Source organism: Acanthaster planci, linkage group LG20, assembly GCF_054643075.1.
Source record: "Acanthaster planci isolate LZ-2023a linkage group LG20, COTS_SCS, whole genome shotgun sequence".
NCBI lineage: Eukaryota > Metazoa > Echinodermata > Asteroidea > Valvatida > Acanthasteridae > Acanthaster > Acanthaster planci.
This window is the reverse complement of record NC_141796.1, coordinates 6,482,276-6,507,774: the sequence shown is the minus strand read 5'-3', so window position 1 is coordinate 6,507,774 and position 25,499 is coordinate 6,482,276. Positions and strand designations below refer to the sequence as shown.

Here is a 25,499-nt window from a genome sequence, read left to right as displayed (position 1 = left end):
ACCTAATTTTTCTCAGCTGAAGTTAATTAGCCATCACCCGTGTGGCGGCGCTATATCAAATTTACAGCGAATTTTTTAGTAGGAGCTGGGCCGGGCGCATGCCGCTTTTGTCAACAATGTTGACTTAGTGTTTTGGTGTAGGTTTATACAGGATTAGCGGTGTTTTTAGGGGCCAGCATCAGTGATGACATCAAATACTTAGTGAAAACGTTCGTGTAATGTTTATTTGCTGTGCGAGACGTTATGTTGTGCCTTACACGCGTATTTACTTGGACCTACACTTCATCCTCAACATTATTTGTTCAGGTGTGTGAATTTTAAACCCATAATCACTGATTATAATTATGTGTGACTGTGAATGCAACATGTCAATAACCATTTCTACCTCCGTGAATGCCACACATCATTTCCCATCAAGCATCAATTTCGCTTTTAGGACATGTCACTTCTGATGGCTGTTACAATATTCATGGAGGAATAAAACACAACATTTTACAGTGTTTTATGGGGAAATTACTAATTAGTGTTCATGGAACTCTTTCCCAGCTTAAATTTAGGGACAGATATTTTTGTGCGTGGTTTAAGAATATATTGAAATAAGACACAAATTCCAAATGATGTACTGTGAATGTGTTACGCCCCAACTATAGCATGTGTCCCAACTATAGTTGGGACAGTGCCAACTGTAGTTCTGCAGTTGGGCTGGCCCAACTATTGTTGACCAATGTCTGTGGGAAATGTCTCAACATCATCCAAGTCAATGTGTCCCACACTTGACACAATTCATATAAAATGTGGCACTTCATCTAGCCCTATGACCAATGACATGACGTTTGTAAACAATATGACTTTGGCACATGCAGGGCACATCGTGCACGCAGGACCTCTCTGCAGTAGTTGGGCCGGCCCAACTGTAGCACTCTAGTTGGGACGGGCCCAACTATAGTTGGGACTGATGCTATAGTTGGGGCGTGACAAATGCAACGTGCCAATAACTATTTCTACCTCCATGCAATAACATGAGCTATATATGCAATCACACATATGATTATGAAGCCAAACCACAGTTCACAACCATGCACAATGCATGACATCTAGATGCTCAACCAACCATAAAAACTTCACGTGTGAAATTAGGCTCCAATAACATTCGGGCTTTATTTTCCTTTAAAAAAACCCCTCCCTGCCCACAATTCCGACCCGTGATTCGAACCCACACCCCATGCATCACAAACCAATATGCCGTAACCGCTTGACTACCGCAATTCACACAAATTGATGGTGTTTTTACTGTTGATACAACGATAAACGGCTGCAACGCAAGTCTAATACACATTCGGCATGCGCAATACAAACACAAACACATCGTGGTTTGGCTTCATACGTATGGTTGCATATATATCTCAATAACATACATGTATACCACACATCGTTTCTCATCAATCATCATGATGCATATTAAACAGCCTCCTCGAAATTGATCTGTTGCGCATTTGGGCGCACGTTTGTGTTGTTTACACAAGACAAGCCCAAATGCTCATTTGCCAATTGTGTGTTAGTTTTTTGGCGCGCCGGCTTTGTTGATTTATCGTTTTGGAATACAGACACAGTTGTGATAACAGCTGTACATGTACATAAGCCATGCAGTATTGTAGTTTTCCATACACGTAGACTTGTGCGCTGTGGATATGCCTAGCAGACTTCACATGATCTGATGATGCGACCCACTCTGTGAAAATGAGTCTTACGTCGCCAGAGCCACTTTGGAGTAAGAAGTCCTTCAGAAAAATTTTTCATGTGTACATGTAAATTAACAGGAACCCACAGCATTTTTCACCATGGAGTATCCACTTTCATCAGGATGCCAAACTGAGTGATACATCAAAACAAAAAACTCAATTTGCTCATTCCAATACAAATGAAAACTCAAAAAAGTGGCTCTGGCGACGTAAGACTCATTTTCACCGAGTAAGTCACATATTGTGATTTAGCGCTTTGGTATACATGTAGCCCTACAAGTTAGACCGCCTGACTAAAGTACCAACAATTGCTGTTCATGCAGGTTTATATGTGCCCAGTACCTTATGTTATCTGTTTTTAACTGAAAGGCTGTGAACATGTATGATGTGGCAGGTGCCATGGAGAGCACATCGTTAACACTGGTAATTTCTTTCTTACTTGCTTTTTTATGTTTCCAGTGGAAAGGAATTTTGGTGAGGACTGCAATCGTGTATGGAGTAACTTTCCTCCTGGTTCTTCCCCTGCTGTGCCAAAATTTGCCATATTCAGTATACTTTGTCACACCCAGGGATGTTGAACAGAAAGCCCTCCAACTCAACCAGTACAGGGTGTCCGATGCTGAAAAGTATCTGGCGACACTGGCAAAAAATGGCCCGTCCAAGGCACTTCCCAAAGCGGGGAGCTTACGAATCGTCGTGGGGGTCATCAGTGTCTCTCGCAAGACCAGAACCTTCAGCACGCAGTATCTCACACAGGTGATGGCGGGCCTGCACAAGATCATTGCCAGGCACGGAGTTGAGAATGAGGTCTTTACGTTCATCTGCACCACCCAGAAGGCTGGACGGAGCCACCCGGAGGCAGATAGGCTAGCGGGTTACTTCCATGTGGTCCGGTTCCCGCTGGACCGCCCGAGGCACGACGGCTGGAGGCACGAGGAGGAGAAAGAGGGTTATACTTTCTGCTTGGAATCGGCTGCCCGGTTTGACGCCAAGTATGTCCTGCTGCTGCAGGATGACGCCCTCCCACGTGCAAACTTCTACGAGGTCCTGGACCACCTGCTGCGTCACCGCCTGGAGAGGGCATTCGCCCATGGGCGAGCCGTGGTGGGCCCGGATGACTGGGCCTGGCTGAAGCTCAACTTCCCCAACGAGCTGGCCAACTTCCATCGCAGCCCCTTCTTCGTTGGCGACTGGGTGGCGCTGTCACTTGTCTTAGCCAGCCTCGTCACCATTACGTTCCACTTCTGCTCAGGACAGCTGTCATCATCACCCATCGCCAACCATGCATTGGATCAGAAGTCCCGAAGGCGCGGCCACCTTGCCACCTCGTATTGCATCTTCCTCGTGAGCTTTGCCTACTTCTTTCTCGCCTCCTGGCTCATCGGCCGGCCGTACTTCTTGCATCTCTATGGCCTCTCCAAGCACTTCGCCCGCCTGGACCCTGGCACCTCCTGCTGCCTGCCGGCAGTCCTCTTCCCCCGGGAGAGAGTGGCAGGCCTGGTGAAGTACCTGGATGGAGTGACCTGCAAGCCGGGGTTCCCTCTGGACTTCGCCCTGGAAGCGTTCAGGGAGCAAGAGAGCCTCAGACAGTACCTCGTGGTACCCAATCTCTTCACGCACATCGGGTACTACTCTGCGCTGCACACTGGCACCAACAGGCAATCTGCCTACGCTTTCCTAGAGGAATTTTCATATCTTCCACCCTGAGCCGCCTGACCCATACACTGCAAAATTCACCAAAGACCGGAGAGCTGGCAAAGAAATCAGGAAGGTACAGCCCAGCCACATGGAACGTGATACCCTTGAAAGCTGCAGTCCAAAATTGGCCAAAGAGTTTTTGCGTAGCCCAACAAGAATTCATAGATGATGCAATGTAGTTACAATTATTTCTAGCCATTTTGGTTGGAAGTTTGCTTATCTTCCAAAGTCTTAAGTGATGCATTAAATTTATGTGTACTTCAATTTCCGTATAGTCTTTGTGCAAGACGCTACTGTTTGTAATCACATAATCATGCGAACGTACAGCACATGAACCACTCTTTTCACTCACAAACTGCCATCACAGCAGAGTTGTAAGAAGTCTACATTTATCTGCTCAGGTAATTCAGAACACGCTACTGTGTCTCTGATAGCAAATAGCAGTTCATGCGCTACGGCGTTTCCTGTAGAACAGAATTGCGCGTGTAATCCACTCCGAGCAGGAACAAAAGAGGGCATGTTTTGAAATGAAATTGACAGTCCTTTGGTACTCATGCACCGTGCAGGTGCACAAGTTTATATTTGACACGGAGTACTCTGAGTACGCACAACAAATTTAGCCTAGAATGTGTGGTCTTTGCTTGCACTGTGAACACGTGCTAGAACCCGGTCGGAAAACTTAGTACCATCTGTCTTTCTTTTAACGGTGAGGGTGCACTTCAGCTCAGGCCCGATTAGGCCTAGGCTGTACGCCATGCTACTGCTGTGTGGAACTCAAAGAATTCAAATTTTTAAGTTCGGCATGGCAATAGCATGGCGTTCAGCACAATTCGGACTGGCAAATTGAATTCGGCACTGCAAGCATTTTAGCTTGACAGGGTATGGCATGCTATCATCGTTTCAAATGGTAGTGGCACCACGCTGCTGTATTTAGGTTTGGCGTTTAGCGCAGCCACCGCGCTCATTTTATTGAAGTTCGGAAGGGCGGTAGCATGGCGTGTAGTCTTGGCCTCATTGTTTTCTTTTGGTGATATTAAATTACAGCCACCAGCACCTTGCATTGAGACTAATTTATTTCCAAGTAAGGCATTCAGCCCGCTTCATGTACTTTCATCATTGTGGTTGTACCAGCGTCCTCGGCTATTCTTGACAGTTTCCCCCAACTGAAGTTACAGATGGTAGTCCCAGTTCTGAAATGCCTTTGTACGTGTACATGTAGACAGAGTTTTAGGGACTGTGTACACCAGCTCATGTTGATTAACTTGGTTTATCACTGTTCTCTGTTGAAGGGGCCCTTGAGTATGTTTTTTATTATCTATCATTTTGGGTTTTTTTACAAAGTGTCTTACAAAACTAATTCAAATTGCATGTACATATTTGTACAGGTAAAATCATGTGCAAAATTGGCCTTAACTATTACCCTGTTCAAATTGTACATATTTTGTAAGGATACATGTATGTCATTGTACAAATTAGCTTACGTAATTTTATAGAAGTGTTTTTTAAAATAAATTTCCGGATAATGCAATCACTGCAGAGTGTAATGTTTGAGATGTTGACAAGAAATGCTGCTTTATCAAGAAATACTGCGATCAGTGTTTATAGCCCTGTCTGAGTGTCTATCTTTGGATCCAACAGTTGAGCATTACTTCAGTTGTGAGTACAAATCCCACTTGCAGTAGGACATGGGTACGCCCATGTGAATGGAGTTTACCATAGCTAATATAGGCCATGTATACCTCGGCTTATTGTACTTCATTTTTTATGGATTATATAAAATGTACACGTACGTGTGGTTGACTGGAACCAGTGCTTGTAAAGAGTGTTGTATTTGAGTCCATCACAAGTCCTTTCACGAGGCTAGTCTTAGGGCTTGAGGGTGATCATGACAAGAGAATGCATTTCGAATAGCGTATGAATTGGCTTTGACTTGTGATGGACTTGCAGGGACTTGTGATGGGCTCAAATACCACATTGCTTTTAAAGCCGGTAGTTTAGTGTGAAGTATTTTGGTTACATGTTATCTCCTTGCAAATTGCTGCACTATGCTCTGAAATGAAGTAAATACCAAATTACTTTGAATTCTCGGGGTGAACAAACAAGTTTTAAGTTTGGATTGTTAACCGATTATTGAATTTTATTTTTTTTTTCTGAGTGTGCATAAATGGTTTCAAGTACTTACCCCCAAAAGATGACACGTACCTCCTATAATGATCGCATATTGGTCACAGGATTAAAGAGACGATAATCATGATAGAAATTTATACACAAGTACTTCATATCTGTAATTAACCGTAGTCCTGAAACCATAGCCCTGTTTGTAGATATATTTGGAGAAAGTCATACATACACAATAAAGGCATGGAGATAATTCTTGCGACTCCAAATTCTTATTCTCATTTATTCTAAAATGAAGTCCAGACAATGTCACAGAATAATTGTTATTCGTCGGTCGCAAAATTGCCAAAGTTACATGTACAATGCACAGTCAGATACCCAGAGGGAACTGTTGTGTGCGTGAGCCCTACAAAAGAATTAATATATAAAAAAATTCAATTTTTGTTTTTCTTCTGTCTTTTTTTTTGTGGAAAGGTTGGGGGTTGTGGAGTGTCAAACCCTGCACTGTTTCTCAGTGAATATACATGAACTTTGAGATGCACTGGAAAGACAGCTGTTTAATATTTCATAAAATGACTTAGTAGTGGTGGCAGAAACTTAGTTAATTCTGACAAAGACATAGAAGAGTTCACAATTCTTAGAGCCGCAACCAACATCAGATATTAATTAACATTCTGGTAGATACAATGGTCAGTTTCATTTACCCCACGACAAACGGCAGTCTTGATGTCGGGGGTTTTTTCACGGGCACAGAAAATTGAAAGCAGCAATTAAGCTACAGGTAGACCGTGTAGACTGTATAATTACAGACAACAGCCTTCAGATACTGCAAGCAAATTCGTGTCAATGCCAGGCCAATTTGACGTGATGGAACGTCCACAGGTCAAAATTCAATCCCTACTGAAAGGGGTAAACAACTTTGCAACTGGCCAAGACTCGGACCTTGGTCAAGATTTGGACATAGCTCTTGTGTCCTGCAAGTTGTGTGGTTCTATCAGGTATCTGCATGATGTATGAGCTGGTTGAAAGTCTCCAACTTCTCATTTTTCTAAAAATGAGCAAACTAAAAAAAGTAGATACCCCGGTTCATTTATATTTGTGTGTAATTTTTAAAATAATCTTTTTTTGGGGGGGGCCAAACAGCCATACTGAGAAAACAATGGAAATGTAAATTTGGAGGGAAGAGTCCTAAATACAAATTGGCAAAAATGCTTCAAACTTAAATAAATGACAGGCAAAATGTACAGTATAAAGGCTGGTTCATACTTCATGTGAATGTAAAATAGAAGCGACATCATGAAAGATCTGCAGTGATATTTAGCTCAAGTTGAAACGTGTTCAACTTGCAAATTGGCAGTGCGAATACTTGCTCTGACGTCATAAATTCGTGTTCATTTTTGCTTTTGCATGAAGTATGAACTGGCCCTGAGGGTGCCGTAACAAACATCCTCCACACGCGCAGGGTTCAAAGAAGGTTTAGCGCGTTGTACGTTGCCAGCAACTCGAAACGTGAGCGTTGAGGTAGCTTTGTTGTGTGACGGCAAGTTTAGTATCTGTATTTAGTGGAGTAATCCTTAGGGGAGACCACTAGACCGCGTCCTTTCCTCGCCCCTTTGAACACCGTCTCCACAATGTCTATCATCTCCTGTGGGTCCTCCAGTGCCCAGTTGATCTTGTTGTTGTTGCCTGTGCCCAGATCGATCATGATGTGCTTGTTGCGGAAGAAGAACATGGTGGTGCAGGGGTCGTAGAGCTCGTACATCTTGTTGAAGTCGGGCACCTCCGTGATGTCCACCAGGTAGATGACGGCAAAATTCTTGACCTTGTCGGCGATCTTATACAGGATCTCATCCATCTTCATGCAGGTGGGGTCCCAGTCATGGCCGAAGCGGATGATGACCACTTTGTCCTCGCCGTAGGTAATGGCTTGGTCCACCTGCCAGCCGTTGTGGAGATGGGTCAGCATGTACGACATGATTGTGGGATGGGTTGTTGAACGCCGCTTTGGGGGGAGGGTGACTCAAAACAGGACGCTCTGTGAAACAGATGAGGTGTGAGACCCTTTGGCCTGTTAAAAGTCCAAACAAAATTCAACAGTCAACATACAGTGCATCAAATACAGAAAGAATTCCATACAAATTTATACGGATGCTGCTTGACACCCTGTGCACAAACCATATGAGACTGGTCTGAAAACTTGTAAATACCTCCATATTTTCACTGCTAAGTTTGTCTTTTTAGGAGGTATTATTGCTTTCAGATGGTCAGCAGATCACTGCAGGCAAAACTTAGTATTGTCTTCATTTGGAATTCTTTCCTCAAATACAATTCCTTCATAAAAATTAGACCATTGTAACAGCTTTATATTAATATCACCCGAGTGAGGTTGTGGGCGAATGGAGGTGCGATCAGCTAAATCAGCGTGATTGCTCAATCTTTGTGCAATCTGTTGATCTTACCACTTGACTGGCTGATAATTCTGTCGTCAGTCTTTTCTTCCTAATTCACAGTTCTCAGATTACGGAAATGGTTAAAAAAAAGGGCCTATCTGTGGAATGACATGTAAATGTGTGGTTTGCATTTACCCCCAGAACAAATCTGTGGGGTTTGTCGTCTGCTGCACTCCTATGAGCACAGCAGATGATGAAGCCCGACAGAGTTCTGGCACATCTGGGGTACACGTAGTTTGCATTTACGTCCACATGACCAACTTGTAGGCCTTTGTATGAATTGAAAGCATGGGATGCTGCAAGGATGTTATTGCCTTACTTTGGGGACAAGGCTTCTAACTTACATCATAGAGGAAGGACACAGAAGGAGTTTGAAGTGCCCGGGCTGTAACATCTGGCCAATTACCACTTTCTAGCATACCTGGTATATCCATAGCCAGAGCGCAGCAAACGCTTGCTACACACAATCTGTTTCATAACCACAAAACCCCTTTGTACCCTATGATCGCCCCTGCAATTTGTCGATGGTAATCTGCATCCTTAAAACTTTGTGCACTGAGGTATAGGAAATTGAATATTCATGCCTTTGTTGGTGCTTGGTATGATCTCATGACATCAAATTTAATGCTAGTTCGGTTGCTTGCATTACGCTGTGTGCTCTAAATCTACATGTGCAGTCATTGCCCTTAATGAGCTCTTTTTTTCTGGAGTTATTTTGGGAATAAATAGCCCAGTTGTTTACAAGATTTTGTGTTTTGTTTGAATCATTTTTATTATGGCATTTGTACAAAAGCATATTTTATGAGATATCACGATCACTCCCTGTGATGAAATAGTGCATTTTGTTCCTAATGAACTAAGCTTTCAAGCAGTAGTGAACATTTTGTTGGCCAGTCTTAGCCAAACTTGTACCAAGTCTTTGATCACTGATGTATTGGACAGAGGAGAATAAAATTACACACTTTGCATGTACAATGGAACAGTGTATCAAAATTTAAAAAGTTTATTTTCAATGGCAAAAGTAGGTCAAATATCAGGGACTTTTCTCCATTTCCTGGTCACAGCGACAATTTGTATTTAATTGCAAGCAAAAAACTTACAAGTATTGCTACGATATTACTGGCCCCACTTATCCGGCTAAGATTCAGGTAGTAATCGGGCATTTTTGGAATGTTTAACTTTTCTATTATTCATCTGACTCAGGGGCGACCACTTGAACACTTTGAAGTGCCTCAGTTGCAACTCCTGTGTCCTTCCTCTATGCTTACATGTACAAGTTAGGGCCTAACTAACGTAAGCCTAGGCCCAGGCTATTAAAAGCCAAAACACTACTGAAGTTGGAGTACATGTAAGTTCGATCATAGAGCTGGGTTTGTAGCTCTATGGTTCGATCAAGAACTACTAGTTAACTAGTGCCAGTAGTGGTTGGTTCGTGATGTACCTAGCGCATGTGCAGTGAAGTTGCAGTGCGAACGACCCTAGTCAACTGTTGTCAGGTCATTAGGCCAAAGGGGAAAAAAGATTATTATTTTTATTATTATGGTTTATTTGACTGTCCATAGCAGCCCACAGGCTGAATTAAAAACAGGTTACACAAGATATTAAAATGACAAAGGTTATAATGCATAAAATTAATGATGTAATATTACCATAAAATTGTAGAATATAAAATATGATCCCCCCAAAAAAGAAATACAGCCAAAACGGATTGCACTATCAAATAGGCCTAGCATGAAAAGCCAGATAACCAGATAAACAAAAAGGACAAGAGGACAAAAAACACATACACAACCCACAAGCCAACAGACACCTGACATCATCAACCAACAAACACATAGGCCCCAGATGGCCACAAGAAGGGCAAATTAGCAAAAATAAAAGTGAAAATAGTCATTCAGGCAAACTAGTGAATTTTTTTTTCCAGCATAAAAAATACTACGCCATGGCTGTTGTTACGGCAGCTGTAACGTATCTCCCATTTTCTATCGTTATGGTACTGCAACTGCGCAAACTTAAGTGCAGATTTCAGATTTCATGCTTAATTCCCTTTAAAAAAAATCCTCCAAAGCCTCCGATGAGAAAAGAATAAAGGTTCCTACTTAGGCTTATACAATTAGAAACCAACATAAAAAACAATTATGGTATAAAACATGAAATTTAGGCAAAAAAAACTCACACCAGTGGTTCCGAATCTTCCACCTTGACCACTTGGCCATTAGCATTCAACGATCCAGGTAATTTTACAATATATAAAGCGTCGTGATAATCAGCTACGTTGTCGCACTTGCGCAGTTCAGTGCTGTAATGACAGAAAATGGGAGATGCATTATGGCTGCCGTAACGATAGCCACTTCGAAAATACTGGGCCTATAACCAGATAACTAACTGGTTCTCTCTGCACTGTTCTAATTATTTAAAAAACGGTTTATGGCAACCAACAACGCGACCAACCTTGATAGGCTTGTCGCGAATAGTAGACTATACTGGTCCACCCACCGTCGAACAGCCAGAGTTAGGCCTCGTCGAGTCCTTGATCGAATTTGCCCTTGTTTGAACACGTTGAACAAGCAAAACAACTCACACTGTCAAAAAATCTTCAGATCAGAGTAAGCTGCCTCTCTCACCACTACCAAAAGGCTTGAAGTACCAGTCGATATTATTAACAAAGACAGCAAACAGAAGAAACTGGCGCATTTAAAAAACAAGTTCAGTCAAATGAGCTTCATAGGCTTTGCTTCTTAACGGAAAATGACGACAATTACTGCTTCAGAGGAAGCGGTTCACATTCGACCAGGCTGAAATTGGCACGAAATTCGGGCCGGATTTTCGGCCAGCCTGATTTTCGGCTGGACGCTATTTTTACGGCTGCAAGCAACCCTTCACGTAACCGGCTAGAAATTCTACGGAGGCCGATCATGGCATAGCAGAAAGAGCCCATAAACTTCCACAAACAAATTACAGAAAAAAAAGAAATGTTTAAAAAAAATCGTTCGCTGAAATGTATCTTAGCTATGAAACAACGTGAACAACAAAGACTCTTTTTCACCAGCAGGAAACACAGACGGAATGTGTACGAAAAAACACAAAGCCTTCATGCAAAATGGATGAGGGCGCTAGTACAGACAATGATAGCCCCAAAATAATACCTTCGCGAACGGGTTTTCAATTTGTATACTGTCAATTTCTCTTCTATTAAGGAAATTGTAGGCATATGAACTCCGTGATTTCGGAAGAAGCATGGAATTTAATGGCAGAAATACAAAAGAGTGTCAGAACTTATTTAGAAAGTGTGAAATGCGAAAAAGCAAAAATCGAAATCGCTCTATAATATTGATTTCAGGAGTCAGCGCACCCGATTAAGAACAAAGACGGGGAAAATCGCTTTCTGGGCTGATATCCGTTTTCAAACGATTTTGTACCATCCTAGATTTCAAAAAAGTGTGATTTTCTCTTGAGGAATGTGTAGGGGGGACCCCTGGGCACACTTAATTAGCGCCCCGAAAGATTCGGCCCACAGGCTGTCTCAGCCCAATTGATTTCAGGGGTGGCAGTGCCAGGTTAGAAATAAAACGGGAACATCGCTTTCTGGGCGGATGTCCGTTTTCAAACGATTTTGTACCATCCTAGATTTCAAAAAAGTGTGATTTTCTCTTGAGGAATGTGTAGGGGGGACCCCTGGGCACACTTAATTAGCGCCCCGAATGATTCGGCCCACAGGCTGTCTCAGCCCAATTGATTTCAGGGGTGGCAGTGCCAGGTTAGAAATAAAACGGGAACATCGCTTTCTGGGCGGATGTCCGTTTTCAAACGATTTTGTACCATCCTAGATTTCAAAAAAGTGTGATTTTCTCTTGAGGAATGTGTAGGGGGGACCCCTGGGCACACTTAATTAGCGCCCCGAATGATTCGGCCCACAGGCTGTCTCAGCCCAATTGATTTCAGGGGTGGCAGTGCCAGGTTAGAAATAAAACGGGAACATCGCTTTCTGGGCGGATGTCCGTTTTCAAACGATTTTGTACCATCCTAGATTTCAAAAAAGTGTGATTTTCTCTTGAGGAATGTGAAGGGAGGACCCCTGGGCACACTTAATTAGCGCCCCGAATGATTCGGCCCACAGACTGTCTCAGCCCAATTGATTTCAGGAGTCAGCGCACCCGATTAGGAACAAAGACGGGGAAAATCGCTTTCTGGGCTGATATCCGTTTTCAAACGATTTTGTACCATCCTAGATTTCAAAAAAGTGTGATTTTCTCTTGAGGAATGTGTAGGGGGGACCCCTGGGCACACTTAATTAGCGCCCCGAATGATTCGGCCCACAGGCTGTCTCAGCCCAATTGATTTCAGGGGTGGCAGTGCCAGGTTAGAAATAAAACGGGAACATCGCTTTCTGGGCGGATGTCCGTTTTCAAACGATTTTGTACCATCCTAGATTTCAAAAAAGTGTGATTTTCTCTTGAGGAATGTGTAGGGGGGACCCCTGGGCACACTTAATTAGCGCCCCGAATGATTCGGCCCACAGGCTGTCTCAGCCCAATTGATTTCAGGTGTGGCAGCGCACCCGATTAGGAACAAAGACTGGAAAATCGGTTTCTGGGCTGATGTCCGTTTTCAAATGATTTTGTACCATCCTAGATTTCAAAAAAGTTTAATCGGCCCACACGCTGTGTCAGGTGATTTGTATCAACAGTTTCTGACACGTCGTTGCGCCAGCACGCAGATAACATTTTTGTTTTTGTCAGTTTAAATTCAATGGGGTTGATCGGGAGGAAGGATTAATGTTTTAGCTTCCCAGAAAGTTGTGCATTTTTGTATGTTAGCAGGAAGGCAACAGCTGTCCAGTCTCTTCCAATGCAACGACTGCCTATTGGTAATGTCTGTCAACACGTAATTCGCTCGCCACCCTGTACTGTGGTGTTTTTGGTGGATCGGAAGTTTAGCTGCCACTCGGCGACGCAAGGGCTCGTTTATTTATTTTGGAGTGTCCGCTTGTAATTCTGTCAATTAATTACTGATACTGTTGACTCGCGTTTGCAAGGTATAATGTCGCGTTTTGGGGTTAAGTGAAGTGGACATTGTTCGCCACTATGATTTTTTCCCCGACTGTTTTGTTGATATTAGCAGTTTTCTATGTGGCTAAGTAAATAGCAAGGGATATACCGGTATGTTACTCTTTCGAGCAAACTTCTAAGAATGATCAGTTATGATTATTTTGTCAAACTGTCCTAATTATTACAACAAGCTTGCTGCAATGAATAATATTTAACAGGGCAACGCATGTTTTTCAGCAACATTAACAGGGCCTGTGGCTAATGTGTTTTAATATGTATATAATAAAGGGGGGCAACAACATGGACAGAAAAATTGATTACTTTAAGTTTTCATGCACTGTTGGGGGTACCAAGGGGGAAGGAAAGTGTATAGGTGAGTTTCATGAAATTTGAAGTTTCATTTGTCATGACTTACAAAGCAACAGCGGTCTCCTCCGAGGCCACGATAAAAGATAGGTAACGCATGTCAACAAGGCTGGCCCATTAGGTTAGTGTTTCCCACCACTGTGCAAAAGGCATGCGTTTCCGAAAATTTCATACCTACGGAAACGCGTGCAGTGTTTGCACCCAGTCGTTTCCTCTGCCAGTTTACCAACCCCGAATCGGGCAACGGAAACGTGAGACCCCGTTTCCTAATTTTACGGGGAGGATTTACGTGCCAAGGAAACTACTCACGCGGAAACTGGTGGAAGATTCAAGGGAAACTGGCTCTATGGGGGTTTTCTTTATGAACGACCTTTTCTGTTCAATTGTCTCAATATATCTAGCTTTGATGGCTATTTATATATGTGACACAGACTCGTGAAGGTGAAGTCATTCAGTGTTCTATAGTTTATCACTCAGTGTAGGACCATAAAGAATAAGCCATTGCAAGTACCCCACTTACCCTTCATTTGTCTCACAAGAACTCGAAAATCCGGTAACATGTCGTGTGGTCATTTTGATTTTTTTAGATGACCACCACGAAACAAAGTTTTACACAAAACTGAATCATAACGTTGATGTGATTAAAAAGTAAAGCCGTCACTTTATTATTTGTCTGACCTAAATGATTTGCCTTGGTCCTGGGTGCCCAATCTTCATCCTAAAAGTAATCCACAATCCCATATTTTTGAATCAGTTATTCGTTAAGGACCCTGATAATTATCATTTAGGAAATGCCCCATATACATGTATATGTATGTAGTAGGGTTCTACCGCATTCCCCAGCCCACTCCCTGTGTTTCACTGTAGAGGTGCCGGTGCCAAGCCGAGAATGGTGACCGCATGGGGTCAAGGTATTCTCACAAGGTAGGTCCCCAGCCACTAGTTTCCATTAACAGTAGCAAGCCTGACCACAATGATGGAGTGAGTGGGGGGGGTCGCTTTGCTTGGGTGACACTAATGTGTTTGCCACTACCACAGCACCCCCAAACTATGCCGGTGCCATGTGTACAAGCGCCTGCAGTCGGCGGAGATAGTTTGGCATACCAGCTTGCTGGCATTGTTTGAAAGCAACTAGCGCCGACAATCGCGTTAAGCTACGCAAAGTTTACTTATGCAATTAAATTCATGAAGGAAATTACAATTATAGTAAAAGATTTGTTTGTTGAGAGAAATGTGGTTGGTTGCAAGATCATATAAGCATTCAAAATAGAATACACTTCAAAAGAAATAACCTCTGTGGAATTATTGAAAATGGAGGGAAATGAGCGAGGTCTCAATCGGGAGAAGAAAACTTTAGTGTGCAAGGCAAGACGCCCGATTACTCATAGCTGGAGAACACCATCATCCGTCTACTTAAAGTGACCGGTACCCCACATCCAGATAGGGAACACTTCAAGGCCGTCGCTGTAAACTGTAATCAAATTGGGATAAAACTGTGAACGTGTGCACCTGGCATAATGTCCTCCTGTCATGTGGAATGTGGAGGGAGGTCACTGGGTCCTCTCACTGGATGTCCATTTCCCCTTGAGACTTTAGTTATAGACACGATTATTTCTCCCTGAAATATCCGTCTGTTTGCATAACGTTTAGTTATGTGCAACTACAGGTCCACTTTAAAGAACACAAAACAAAACTGTTACTTAAAAGGGTGCGGTGACCAATACTGGTAGTTTATTGTGTAAACCATTAATCTCCTACATGAAATACCAGTACAAGAAAAAATAAATTTCTATATACCAGTTTCTCGATGGACTTAAGCGAAAAGGGAAATAACATATTCTGCAACGAACCTATTTCACGTTATTAGCAAATACCTCACATGCATTTGAAGGGTTTCTTCTTTTGCCATTAACAGATCTAGAGTACGCTTGTTGCAACATAAAGTACACACTTCTTGGATTAGACAATCTTTGTTCAAATGAAATTGACCCAATGCATTTGGGGAACCCAGAGATCACTGGACATTTCTTATAGCAAAGTTTCGGTATCACTACAGGTAACAATACGATGTAGTATATCACAGACAAAAAGTCTGAATGAAGGACAGTCAGTGTTTCCTTTGTCCTAAAGAAAGAGCTGTCGGTTCAGTGAAGACAAGGCCACGTTGCCTTCTTTGTCGTGTGCCGCAATGAACTTTCCATAGATTCGTTGCACCGGAATAAAAGAAGATGCCCCTCCTTGTAAATATGAGCGTTTAGGCCAAGATGTAATAGGTGCTAAATAGCGATCTGTAATCGCATGGTCTCTAACATACCATCGAACCGCAGCGAGAACGTGAGGTACTGGGACACTGTTAAGAAATATCGTATGTTTGATGTAGTACTTGACTATTCCTGGTCTTAGCTCAGCGAGACAATCAATATTTGCATCGTCGTCGACCCAGTGAGCCATAATCCCGCTGGTATTTCGCGATCTCTTGTTGAAATATGATCCAAAAACTTCGTTCCCAACATGTATAACTCCATATTTATTGAACGTTAGCTGCAAATGATCCCTTTGTAATCTGGTGTTTTCATACAAAGATTGATACATTTGCAGAAGATAATTCAAATCGTCAGAATCAAAAGAAGCTATTAGACCATGTCCTACAGGTTTCACTGCAGTGAGATCTGAAAAGGTTTGAACTACGAATGGCCCTCTCCACGTGCGGAAAAGTGCACCTACGGCTGACGCTTCCGGAATCTGTGCTGATGTACCGGTACTGTGACCCAGTGAAACGCTATTACAGATGTCAAGAAAATCTTTGCTGAAGTCTAAGTGGTGGTTTATATTTTTCACAAACGGAATTCTCGTTACAGATCTCATGAATTGAACTTCAATATTACTGTTATTAGTAGGTATGTCCGCAATTAATCCATTGAACCGTTCATATGCAAAACACCAAAAGGCAGGCACAGGACCAAAATCAATGATGCATTCTTTGAGATGGGTGTGCAAATGCATGTTTGGCGTTATTGCCAAAGATCCATGTAATGTTTCGTATTCCTTGCAAAATTTAAGAAACAGAAAATCAGCCTTTTCTACCTCAGCAATGGATATACACGGTTTGCAGATAAGTCTGCATGCCAGTACAAATGTCTGCCAGCATTTAAGATGTAACTCGGGTAGGATCCCATCCAACGCGTACATTGAAAAATATAATGTCCAATTCTTCCATTCATCTGCTGTGAAATTCCCATAGTTTGAAGCAATTTTTGTAGGTAATCGGCCAAGGTCTGACGAGGCTAACATGTGGTTAATTTTCTCGTCAATTTCATCCAGTGCCTTTCTCTTGAGTATATCTTTTTTAACCCAATGGCTAAATACCTTTTTGGCAGTCCCTGTAAACAGATTATGCATTGGATCAATGGCACAGTACCGGACTGCATCGAAATACTCCAAGTCAAGTAAACAGCTGTAACGCACTCCGAGTTGTTTCTCAATTTTCTCTCTTTCTGTTAAAGAGGCACTCCGCCGAACCTGTGCCACACATCTGCGGTGGCTATTGTTATCCCGCGGAGGCCACGTTTTCCTCTCAAACCCCCCGTAATCATTTTTCATTTTAGGCCTCCCAACCTTGTCAGTTTCCCCTGTTTGGACATTTGGAGCTTTTTTCAAACATTTTGAGCAGAAAAGTGAAGCACTGTGGCTCAAAAAACCACAAAGTTTTCTGTTTGCAGGTAAATCTGCTGAACAGCACATTAGGGCTCCTTGAATCGTCATAACTTCGCAAGGTGTACTTATTTGAACACCTTTCCATAGGGCATTCAATTCTTTAACAACTGGTTCAATAAAACTGTTGAGTGATGCTGGTTCTTTGTCTAGAGGAGGTATGACCCCAACAACGATGGTGTTTTCCTGTTTAAATCTCATGACCCTGGGCAAGTTTAGCACTGTTAGGTAAATAACGCCAACAGAGACGTTGCGGCGAACGTATGGCTGAAACCAGTCACAATTAATCATAAAACCGAAGAAATATTTCCCCGTTTCTAATGGTTGCTCATGGTAAGCTTGAAACTGTTTCCATAATTTTCCCTCATAAACATCAGCCAAGCTTTCGCCAGGGATATTCCGCCCCTTCCATTTTTGACAATCATCCAAAAAGCCTTCACGTTTAATCATATTTTCAAGACACTCGATAATGCTTTGGTAGCAGTAGATTTTAAGTGGGTAATATTTCTTCGATCCGTCAGCGAATCGAACTGCTTTCACGAGTTTGCTATTACAGGTGATCTGACGCCCTCTTGACTTTATCCAGGAATTGGAACATTTACGAGGATTTGACGTTCCATCAACTTCGTAAAACAGCTCTCCAAAATCATATAACTTTGCACACTTCGGACATACAGCATATTTTATGAAAGAGTCTCTATCAAATTTTAAATGCCGTCTGATCATATAAACCGATTGTGGAATCACTCCAGCAATCTCTGTCAGAGCTGTTATTTGGTGGCTAATCGCCTTAAACAAAACTGACAGAAAGTGAAGAAGTTTATCCAGGGCACGGTCGCTTATTAAATAATTAGTTTGCCACAAGAACAAAAAGTGGCACACCCATATCAATAGAGCTTTACATTTCTCTCGAAGATCTCCTCTATCTTCGCAGACAGGAAACCTGCCAGAGCGTGTCTGCTGAGAACACGACCCTTCTGGTACTTCGAAGAGGTCTCTAGGATCGATTGCGTCTTTCTCCCACTGCTCATCTTCGCTGTTACTGTCAGTATCTGAGCTATTGCTACTGTCAGTACCAGTAGAATCTGATTCACTTGTAAAATCCTGATAGAAAAACACCAAAAAATAACTAAAATTAAAATGGAAATCCAAATACACAAAATAACTCGTAGGGGTGCCTACACGTCCTTAAATTATGACATGAGAAAGTAAGAATCACAAATATTAACCTCAACAGTTACTTTGCGGGTTGAATCATTGGCAACATCTCCTGAAGCTCGTGGCGAAGAGGTCATGGTCACAGGATACTCTGCACTGGAGCAAATGGGCTCAGTATCAGCGGCATCGTTGATCTTTCTCGAGGGGGATTCCATTTCAATAGAAGCTGTGAAAAATGTATAAAATGTGAAAGCCATTGGCCATATTCATCACCGTTCGTCAGTTTTCTGTGCACAAATGTTTCCGCGAAGTCATATTCACTGTAGATTCATTCATTTTTCTTATCATGTTTGAAAATGACTGCATCTTCCGCCGAATCATATCTGTAAGATTTGAGATTACATGTATGTACATATTGCACTGAACATGGAGGTAAAGAGTTTAGTCCTACCTTCTTATAAAAAACCCGGAAGCGGTCATAATGATTAATGGCACCCGATACCGCAGTGCCTCCTGTGACCTTACAAGGTCAGTTCAGTGCAATCATTGTACACTCACATACCGGACCTACATGTACTGTACATGTACACATTGGAAAATTGTGCATTATGCTTCATTCGACACTCACGTACACACGATTGTAAGTGGGATCCAACTGTATTATTTAGTAGAGTTGGACACCTGATGAAACTGAATGGTTCACATCTTATATGTACACACCCATTTCTAGTTGTTCTCTAGTTTAGAGTGACTTTCTTTCAAATTCAGTACCGGCAGTGATCCTTTCAAAAACAACTTTAAGTGCTATCATTTTGGAATGATAATGCTCACAAATACTGTAACTTGGCAAGTTACTTCATACATAATTATCCAGTCGATTGATCTCATTGTAGTTAGCTAATGCAGCGAGGACTAGGCTTGATTTAATTACGCAGTTTTATTTGGGGTTTATTTGTTTTTAACATAACCGATTTGCCACAAAAAATGCAAACCAATGACATTACTTCCGTTTTAACTGAGGCACAGTACGCTGAGCTCAGATAACTATTTTACGCAAAAAACGGTACACCGGCACTCATAATGAAGTAAGCACCGCTCGAAAAGAATGAATAAAAATTAAAGAGAGAAAAATAGTTTTAAACCAAATGAATTTCAAAACATACAAACAAGCGACATCAAGAACAAAAGCATACAAAACATGGCATCATTTGACCAATTTCTACTGATCATGAACGATAACCGCGTGTCGGGTAAATAGGACATGCTGCACATACCTGCTTGCAAAGGCACGTTCGACGGATAAATCTTGGCTTGCCTATTACCACATGTCCACACGTTACCATCGTGGTGTTTTTGTTTATGATAATAGAAGGCTCTCCGAGAAAAGTTAGTGGCACAGTTGGGGCAACTTTTCCGTTTCTCTTTCTGCTTCATGTCTGCCTATAATTAATTAACAACAAAGTAAAGGTTAAGTTGGAAATCGGACCATCACTAATTGTAAGACTGATGAATAACTTGTGCTTATGAGTTTAAGTCGTTAGATAAGATAAAATTTCTGATATAAAGTATTTCATAAGAGCGATTTTTGTGTAGTCAAATGCAGATGAAGATCTTAAATAAAGCATATGCATTGTCTACGTGAGTTGAACAGGTTTTATTCAAATAAATGGATAAACTCAACTTTACCAAAGGAATATAGGACGAAGAATACATGTACATCTTAGAAAAGGTTTAACTTACTTTTGGATGATTTTGAAGAGCGGGAAAAGTGCGACCAGTAATTCCAAAACACACGTTTCTGGTCAGTTTCTGGCTTCTTGCGGTTTTTGAGAAGCCTTGGAGCGTCTCCTTTCTCTGCTCACGTACAATTGGAGCGCTGTTCGGAAGCTGTGTCTCGGGAATTTCGCAGTTGATGACTGACTCCGTGGCTAGACTGGGTCGATCTTGGCATAATTCAAGGTCCAATTATATATTCATCCAATCCCAATTGGCCCCTCTTGCGCGCCATTTTCAATTCATAGTAACCGTTCTTGTCTGTCACACATATATAGAGCAATTGCTCCCCAGATTCTATCAAAGCATTCTGGTAAAATGAATCCTAGAATCAGACATATTCCCAATATTGATGATTTGCCTCGGCGACGACTCTTCAATCAAGAAGAAATGCTGGCCGAATTAGACAGAGTTTCTTCTCCCGAAGAATATAACTCGGGGCAGTTGCAGTCTACAGGCAATGGCAGAACGATGCTCGATATCTCGCAAAGCAGACCCGCCATACGAGTAAGCTATTCTCCGGCTAGCACAAGTAGCACCAGTGATGCCCCTCTGAACACCCTCGGATTCCCCCAAGCCACCTCAACACCAACTTCCAGCGACAGTGAATCCGAAAGCCAAGAATCTGCATCGTCCATTTTGTCTGAGAGGAGTGCACACTCTTCGTCTTCGCTCAATACTTCTGCGGGAAGTATTTCAGTGGTGAGTTCAGCACGTAGTATGGAATTCATATAGTTGAATAATTAATTTCATAATATTAAGTTTTGTTTCTTAAGTTTGAGCCTGCTTCAGTAATTACTAATATCTACAATAATAAGTCTTGCGAACATCTGAACACGGCGAAATATTTTATGCAGAAATTTCACCATAGCATTTCTAACGTCAAAGAACATTTTAAGAATTGACCGAGCGTGGTGATTTTAAAATGAAAAGGGGCGAACACACTATAATTTAGATGTAGGGGGTGGTTCTTCAGTTGTTGACAATCCTCCATAACTCAGGTATCTTAGGAAATTATATAAAGTTATAGTTTATTGTTTTAAGCAGTGATGTGAATTGATGATAAAGGGAGACGCGCGGGAACTTGTTGGTAGGCTCAGCTGACTTACGCTGCTGTGTTTTTCAAATGTCTGGTTTAGGGGTCCAGTGCACCATCTGCTGTTACCCTGCGCATGCTATACATGCAGAATAAAAAACTGGAGGCACAGCTCAAGAAGCAAAATGAAGAGCTCCAAGATATAAAACGGAACATGAGATGTGCCGCAGCAAACTCTGGAAGCAAACGTGTTGCTGTTCCACGTGAATGCTCAGTGAGTTAATAAACCCTTGTATTCAATTAAAATGAAACGATTTCTGCACTTTTATCTCTTCCCCAGTTTTTAGATATTCATTTAAATAATGACAATCAAAACCACGAACTAAGAAAGTTCGGTGCTGTCTGTCATTGTGTGGGAACACAAACTGAACAACGCAACTTTCTTAATTAAAGAGAAAAAAAATTACGACCAAAATCCTGTGCCCTTGGTTTTCTGTGAGGGGTCTTAATAATTGTAAGCACTCTTTTTCCCCATAGCAAGCTGTCCGGGAAGTGTACGGAAAACTCTACAAAGACGGGACGGGAGGATTCAACCTTTCACTGACGTAAGTATTGAATTTTCTGTCATAACTTGAAAGAAAACACTCCACAAGTGTTGCAAAGATTATTTACTGCTTTCCTTTGTGGTTTGTACTTTTACTGTTTGCTCGTTTCAACGATAAAGCATGTTGAGAGAAAGCCAGAGAGACAGGCCGAGTAAAGGTCTCGGGAGAGGAACAGTCAAAACACACAAAAAAATTCCACATCCCAATCAGCCAACAAACAAACAATAGGTATCAGTAAAACTAGTATTTAACGGCCGCTCAGTAAAGGATGATTCCGGAGGAAGTACGCTAGTATTAAGATTTCATCAAAGACATCGCACAAGGCCAAAATAGGTTGAACAAACTAACAATTTGAAAGTCATCATCTCATTCGGAAAGACCAAGCAATTGTGTGTATTGAAAATGGTTGGAATACTAATTAAAATATACTGTTCAAACATTTCTCTGTTGATCATTACTCACAACCTTTTCAAAGTGAAAGTTCAGTGACGGTTTGATAAATGAATTTAACTTTTCAGAGTAAAACATGCCAGGAAAATGAGTTGGTGGTTTCTACTATAGTCAGAGAAGTCCGGTCGCTTCATGGGCGAGAGAAGTGGACCTGCGACCAAGTACGAAGTAAGTGCCTAGCCATAAAGGTCCTTGGTGTAAAGAAGTATTGCAGAATTGTGGATCAATCATTTACGTGGTCCTGCTACAAAGTCCGGACAATCTTGTACAGTTCTTCGATTTAATCATTTTTGTAGAAGCTGCCAAGACCTACTTCTCTTCGCTGCGCGACAGAAAACGCCGAGTTGATGGTGGGACATATGAAAGACATGCCAAAGCGGCCAAAAAAAGAAGCAGGAAATTCAGGGTGAGTCTCCTCTCTCTTCGTTATTTTGCTTGGTTCAAATAACTCTCCTATATACATAGTCTCTTCAAAACAGCATGCACGAGTTGCATGGGACAGGATTATGTTGTGTAACCCGCAAATTCATTTGCCTTTATCCAGTGCGTTTAAATCGATAACTAACATGCATTCCAACATGGACTGAGAAATTATACAAGCTTTTCTAAGTAACAATTTACAAATCCTTTCCCAATATCAGTGAAAAAAATGATGTCTTTGATTGTTGTTACAAATTTCACTACTATACTCTGGAAACAGGAACGCCCATTACGAACGCACCTTTGCGTTAATTGTAAACATAATAGCTGTTTGAAATTAATAACCCTTTTGGAAATAGAGGTGTTGCAGTGTTCAGGAAGTCTTACCACCGATAAATGAGTTTTGGAGTCTTGTTATTAACACCCAAACGTGTCATCGTGTCGACATTTATAACACACGTCATAAAAATAAACACCACAACAGTTATCTATAGTTTTGGGTTATTAAAACCGCAACACGTCCATAGAGTGTGACCAGGAAGGTGTTTGAAACGCATATAAATAAACAAATGAATGAATAAATAAACACTTGTTTTCACACTCTATATGTATTTTGTTTTTATAACACAGAAATTGCAGAGGCGACAAAGCGCCATGAGAAACAGTGATCTCTCTGAAGACATGAAAAGACAGCTCAATGAAGTGATCACAATCGACTTCATGTCTTCAGAGGAGAGCATGTCAGAAGACGAGGAGGAAGGTGCCTCGAGGAACAAAACCAGGAGACTCCTTAAACTACCGTGGGAGAGGTCAAAATTAACATCTTTGAAACACAAACTGGATTCCCAGTTTGCAAAGACCGCTCCTCCGGTAGTTTCAAGGTTGCTTCCGGAGTTTGTTATCTCGAACGTGCCTTCCTCTAGGCCTCCACCGGCAAGTGCACCATCTTGGGCAGTACGCCCCTTAAACTAGGCAAAGAATATTTTCATTTTGAGCGTTTGTTGTGTAAAGCTTCTGAATCTTATGTAAATTCCTTTTTCAAATGTCATGTTTATGAATTTATTTATCACAAACAATTCAGTCTGTAAAAAACAAAATAACTTGTACGAGGTTGAGAGAGGCTGCGTATGCTCTTCAATACGTGATGACATTTTATATGTTCGATAATGTGTTGATAATTATTCGCCTACCTGATAGGCGCAATGTAAAATGGTAGTTGTTACCAGTCACATCTTTTATGGAATGCAGCGTTGGTGTCCTGTGCTATGTTTTTTCTTTCAAATTTAGTCACAGTTGACTGTTTGTCAGGTAAAAAAAAATTACATCTTGGTTTAACTTTTGTTGTTGCTGTTTCATGCAAAATGACCGACAAATAGTATTTTTATACACAAAAGCATGACCTGTTCCTCCCTATCAAATTAATTTTAATTCATGTAACAGAGGAAAAACGCATTTGATGTTTTAACCCAGTTCTTGACGAGGGGAAGGGAGGAAGGAGATCTAGAATATTGCTACCTGCGATAAAATATTGATATCTTACAAACGGCCCTAATTTGACTGAACTGAACATTTTATCAAACCGAAAAACATATGTAACTCTCCTCCTACCTCTTTATGCATGTATGGGCACACTAATGTCATTTTCTTTCCCGTTAGAGTTAGTTACTATAAAAAATGGTATTTTCCCATTTTGTTGAGCATGTTTTAAATTGAGTTTCAGCTGACTTCAGTGAGATCTGACCGTACACGTAGTTATCTTTTGAAATGAGAGAAAAATGATCAATTCGCTCTAGAAATTAAGTCAATTTCTTTTCGCCTGTTGCCATTTCCACACACCACAATTATAGATATAAATTAGCACAGTTATTTATATATCACAGAATAATAACTGTTCAATTCTGAAGGTGTATAAAGTGTACATTATATGTCCAAATGGGCTTCAAGGAGAGAATTGGAAATTTATGTATCGTGTGAGGTAGTAATATGGTCCGTGATCAAAACAGACCAAGGCCACAACTCCCCTGGGCATTGTGGTCAGACAGCCTGCACCCAGAAATCCGAGGTCATCTAGCGGCATGTACTGGGAGTTGATTATTGAAAGTCCAAACACGGGATAAGGATCATCGTGATAAAAATTCGAAATTTATGATTAATTATGCTGTATAACGCTGTATACAGACCGAACCAAAACAAAGAGAATATGTATATGGTGCACTTTTAACATCAGAACTATAACCCGTATGCCATTTTTTAGTAGAATTTGTTTTAGTTAAATTGCCTCTTTAACGTTTGCATCAAGCTTGGCTGTTTAACATCAATACTTTATATTGCTTGGCCATTTAAAAAAGTTTCAGTAAACTGAATTAAAGCATTATGAGGACAGCTGAAATTTCCAGCCTTGTGTCATTTCTTATTATGTCCAAACAACATGCAAATGCTAGAACTGCGCAGTTACTGTACATGTACTGTCCTACATTTGAAAAAGTCATGACTTAAAACAAGTCTCTCTGCACACATACCATTTCCTGACAGCCATTGTCAACGTTGCATTAATTATTAATAAACAATAATGTGCTTAAATGTTTAAATAAAGATGAATTTCCGCTGCGATTCGGACTGCAGCGGAAACGTGCGTGGTAAACGGCAGACAGGTTTCCAAGCCAGTTTCCGTGGGGTAGTAATTGTTGTAAACGAGGGGTGCATTTACGCACCCAGGAAACGAGTGCGGAAACGGCCACCGGAATGGAACATTAAACGAGCAGGAAATGGGTTGGTTTGCGGCCAGTTTCGGCACCAGTTTCCGCATACGGAAACCAAGTTTTTCGCACGGTGCACCAAAGCGCAGAACAGGGTGGCGGGCGAATTACGTGTTGACAGACATTACCAATAGGCAGTCGTTGCATTGGAGGAGACTGGACAGCTATTGT

The 25,499-nt window shown here is 41.6% G+C and overlaps 3 protein-coding genes and 1 long non-coding RNA gene across 8 annotated transcripts; 2 read left to right on the top strand and 2 right to left on the bottom strand.

Moving 5' to 3' along the window:
- The first annotated feature begins 79 nt into the window (after window positions 1-79).
- pgap4 (post-GPI attachment to proteins GalNAc transferase 4) lies at window positions 80-5,810 on the top strand. Its single transcript, XM_022232603.2, has 2 exons — window positions 80-306; window positions 2,199-5,810. The coding sequence occupies exons 1-2, from the start codon at window positions 244-246 to the stop codon at window positions 3,444-3,446; spliced, it is 1,311 nt and encodes a 436-aa protein (XP_022088295.2). The 5' UTR covers window positions 80-243; the 3' UTR covers window positions 3,447-5,810.
- Window positions 5,811-5,818: 8 nt separating this feature from the next.
- Window positions 5,819-10,794, bottom strand: txnl4a (thioredoxin like 4A). 4 transcript variants are annotated; one of them, XM_022232608.2, is made up of 3 exons: window positions 10,587-10,794; window positions 10,182-10,304; window positions 5,819-7,623 (listed from the first exon to the last, which is right to left on the bottom strand). In XM_022232608.2, the coding sequence occupies exon 3, from the start codon at window positions 7,528-7,530 to the stop codon at window positions 7,102-7,104; it is 429 nt and encodes a 142-aa protein (XP_022088300.1). In that variant the 5' UTR covers window positions 7,531-7,623; window positions 10,182-10,304; window positions 10,587-10,794; the 3' UTR covers window positions 5,819-7,101. The 4 variants fall into 4 exon arrangements, with proteins under 4 accessions (XP_022088300.1, XP_022088296.1, XP_022088297.1 ...); XM_022232604.2 differs by lacking the exon at window positions 10,182-10,304 and having other exon boundaries at window positions 10,457-10,794; XM_022232605.2 differs by lacking the exon at window positions 10,182-10,304 and having other exon boundaries at window positions 10,502-10,794.
- A 4,334-nt stretch (window positions 10,795-15,128) lies between these two features.
- LOC110985747 (uncharacterized) lies at window positions 15,129-21,271 on the bottom strand. 2 transcript variants are annotated; one of them, XR_015423539.1, is made up of 4 exons: window positions 20,029-21,271; window positions 19,563-19,728; window positions 18,360-18,514; window positions 15,129-18,234 (listed from the first exon to the last, which is right to left on the bottom strand). It is a non-coding gene; the product is annotated as an uncharacterized LOC110985747 (long non-coding RNA). The 2 variants fall into 2 exon arrangements; XR_015423538.1 differs by lacking the exon at window positions 20,029-21,271 and having other exon boundaries at window positions 19,563-20,011.
- Window positions 21,235-23,708, top strand: LOC147795873 (uncharacterized). Its single transcript, XM_087130724.1, has 5 exons — window positions 21,235-21,371; window positions 21,635-21,702; window positions 22,223-22,320; window positions 22,449-22,558; window positions 23,203-23,708. Exons 1-5 carry the CDS (start codon window positions 21,243-21,245, stop codon window positions 23,542-23,544), a joined length of 747 nt encoding a protein of 248 aa, XP_086986850.1. The 5' UTR covers window positions 21,235-21,242; the 3' UTR covers window positions 23,545-23,708.
- The last annotated feature ends 1,791 nt before the right edge of the window (window positions 23,709-25,499 follow it).

Coding starts and splice junctions, on each gene's coding strand:
- txnl4a (XM_022232604.2), bottom strand. CDS start 7,530: ATGTCGTACATGCTGACCCATCTCCACAACGGCTGGCAGGTGGACCAA.
- pgap4 (XM_022232603.2), top strand. CDS start 244: ATGTTGTGCCTTACACGCGTATTTACTTGGACCTACACTTCATCCTCA. Junction 307..2,198: donor CCTCAACATTATTTGTTCAG/GTGTGTGAATTT, acceptor TTATGTTTCCAG/TGGAAAGGAATTTTGGTGAG.
- LOC147795873 (XM_087130724.1), top strand. CDS start 21,243: ATGCAGAATAAAAAACTGGAGGCACAGCTCAAGAAGCAAAATGAAGAG. Junction 21,372..21,634: donor CTGTTCCACGTGAATGCTCA/GTGAGTTAATAA, acceptor TTTTCCCCATAG/CAAGCTGTCCGGGAAGTGTA. Junction 22,321..22,448: donor GACCTGCGACCAAGTACGAA/GTAAGTGCCTAG, acceptor TCATTTTTGTAG/AAGCTGCCAAGACCTACTTC.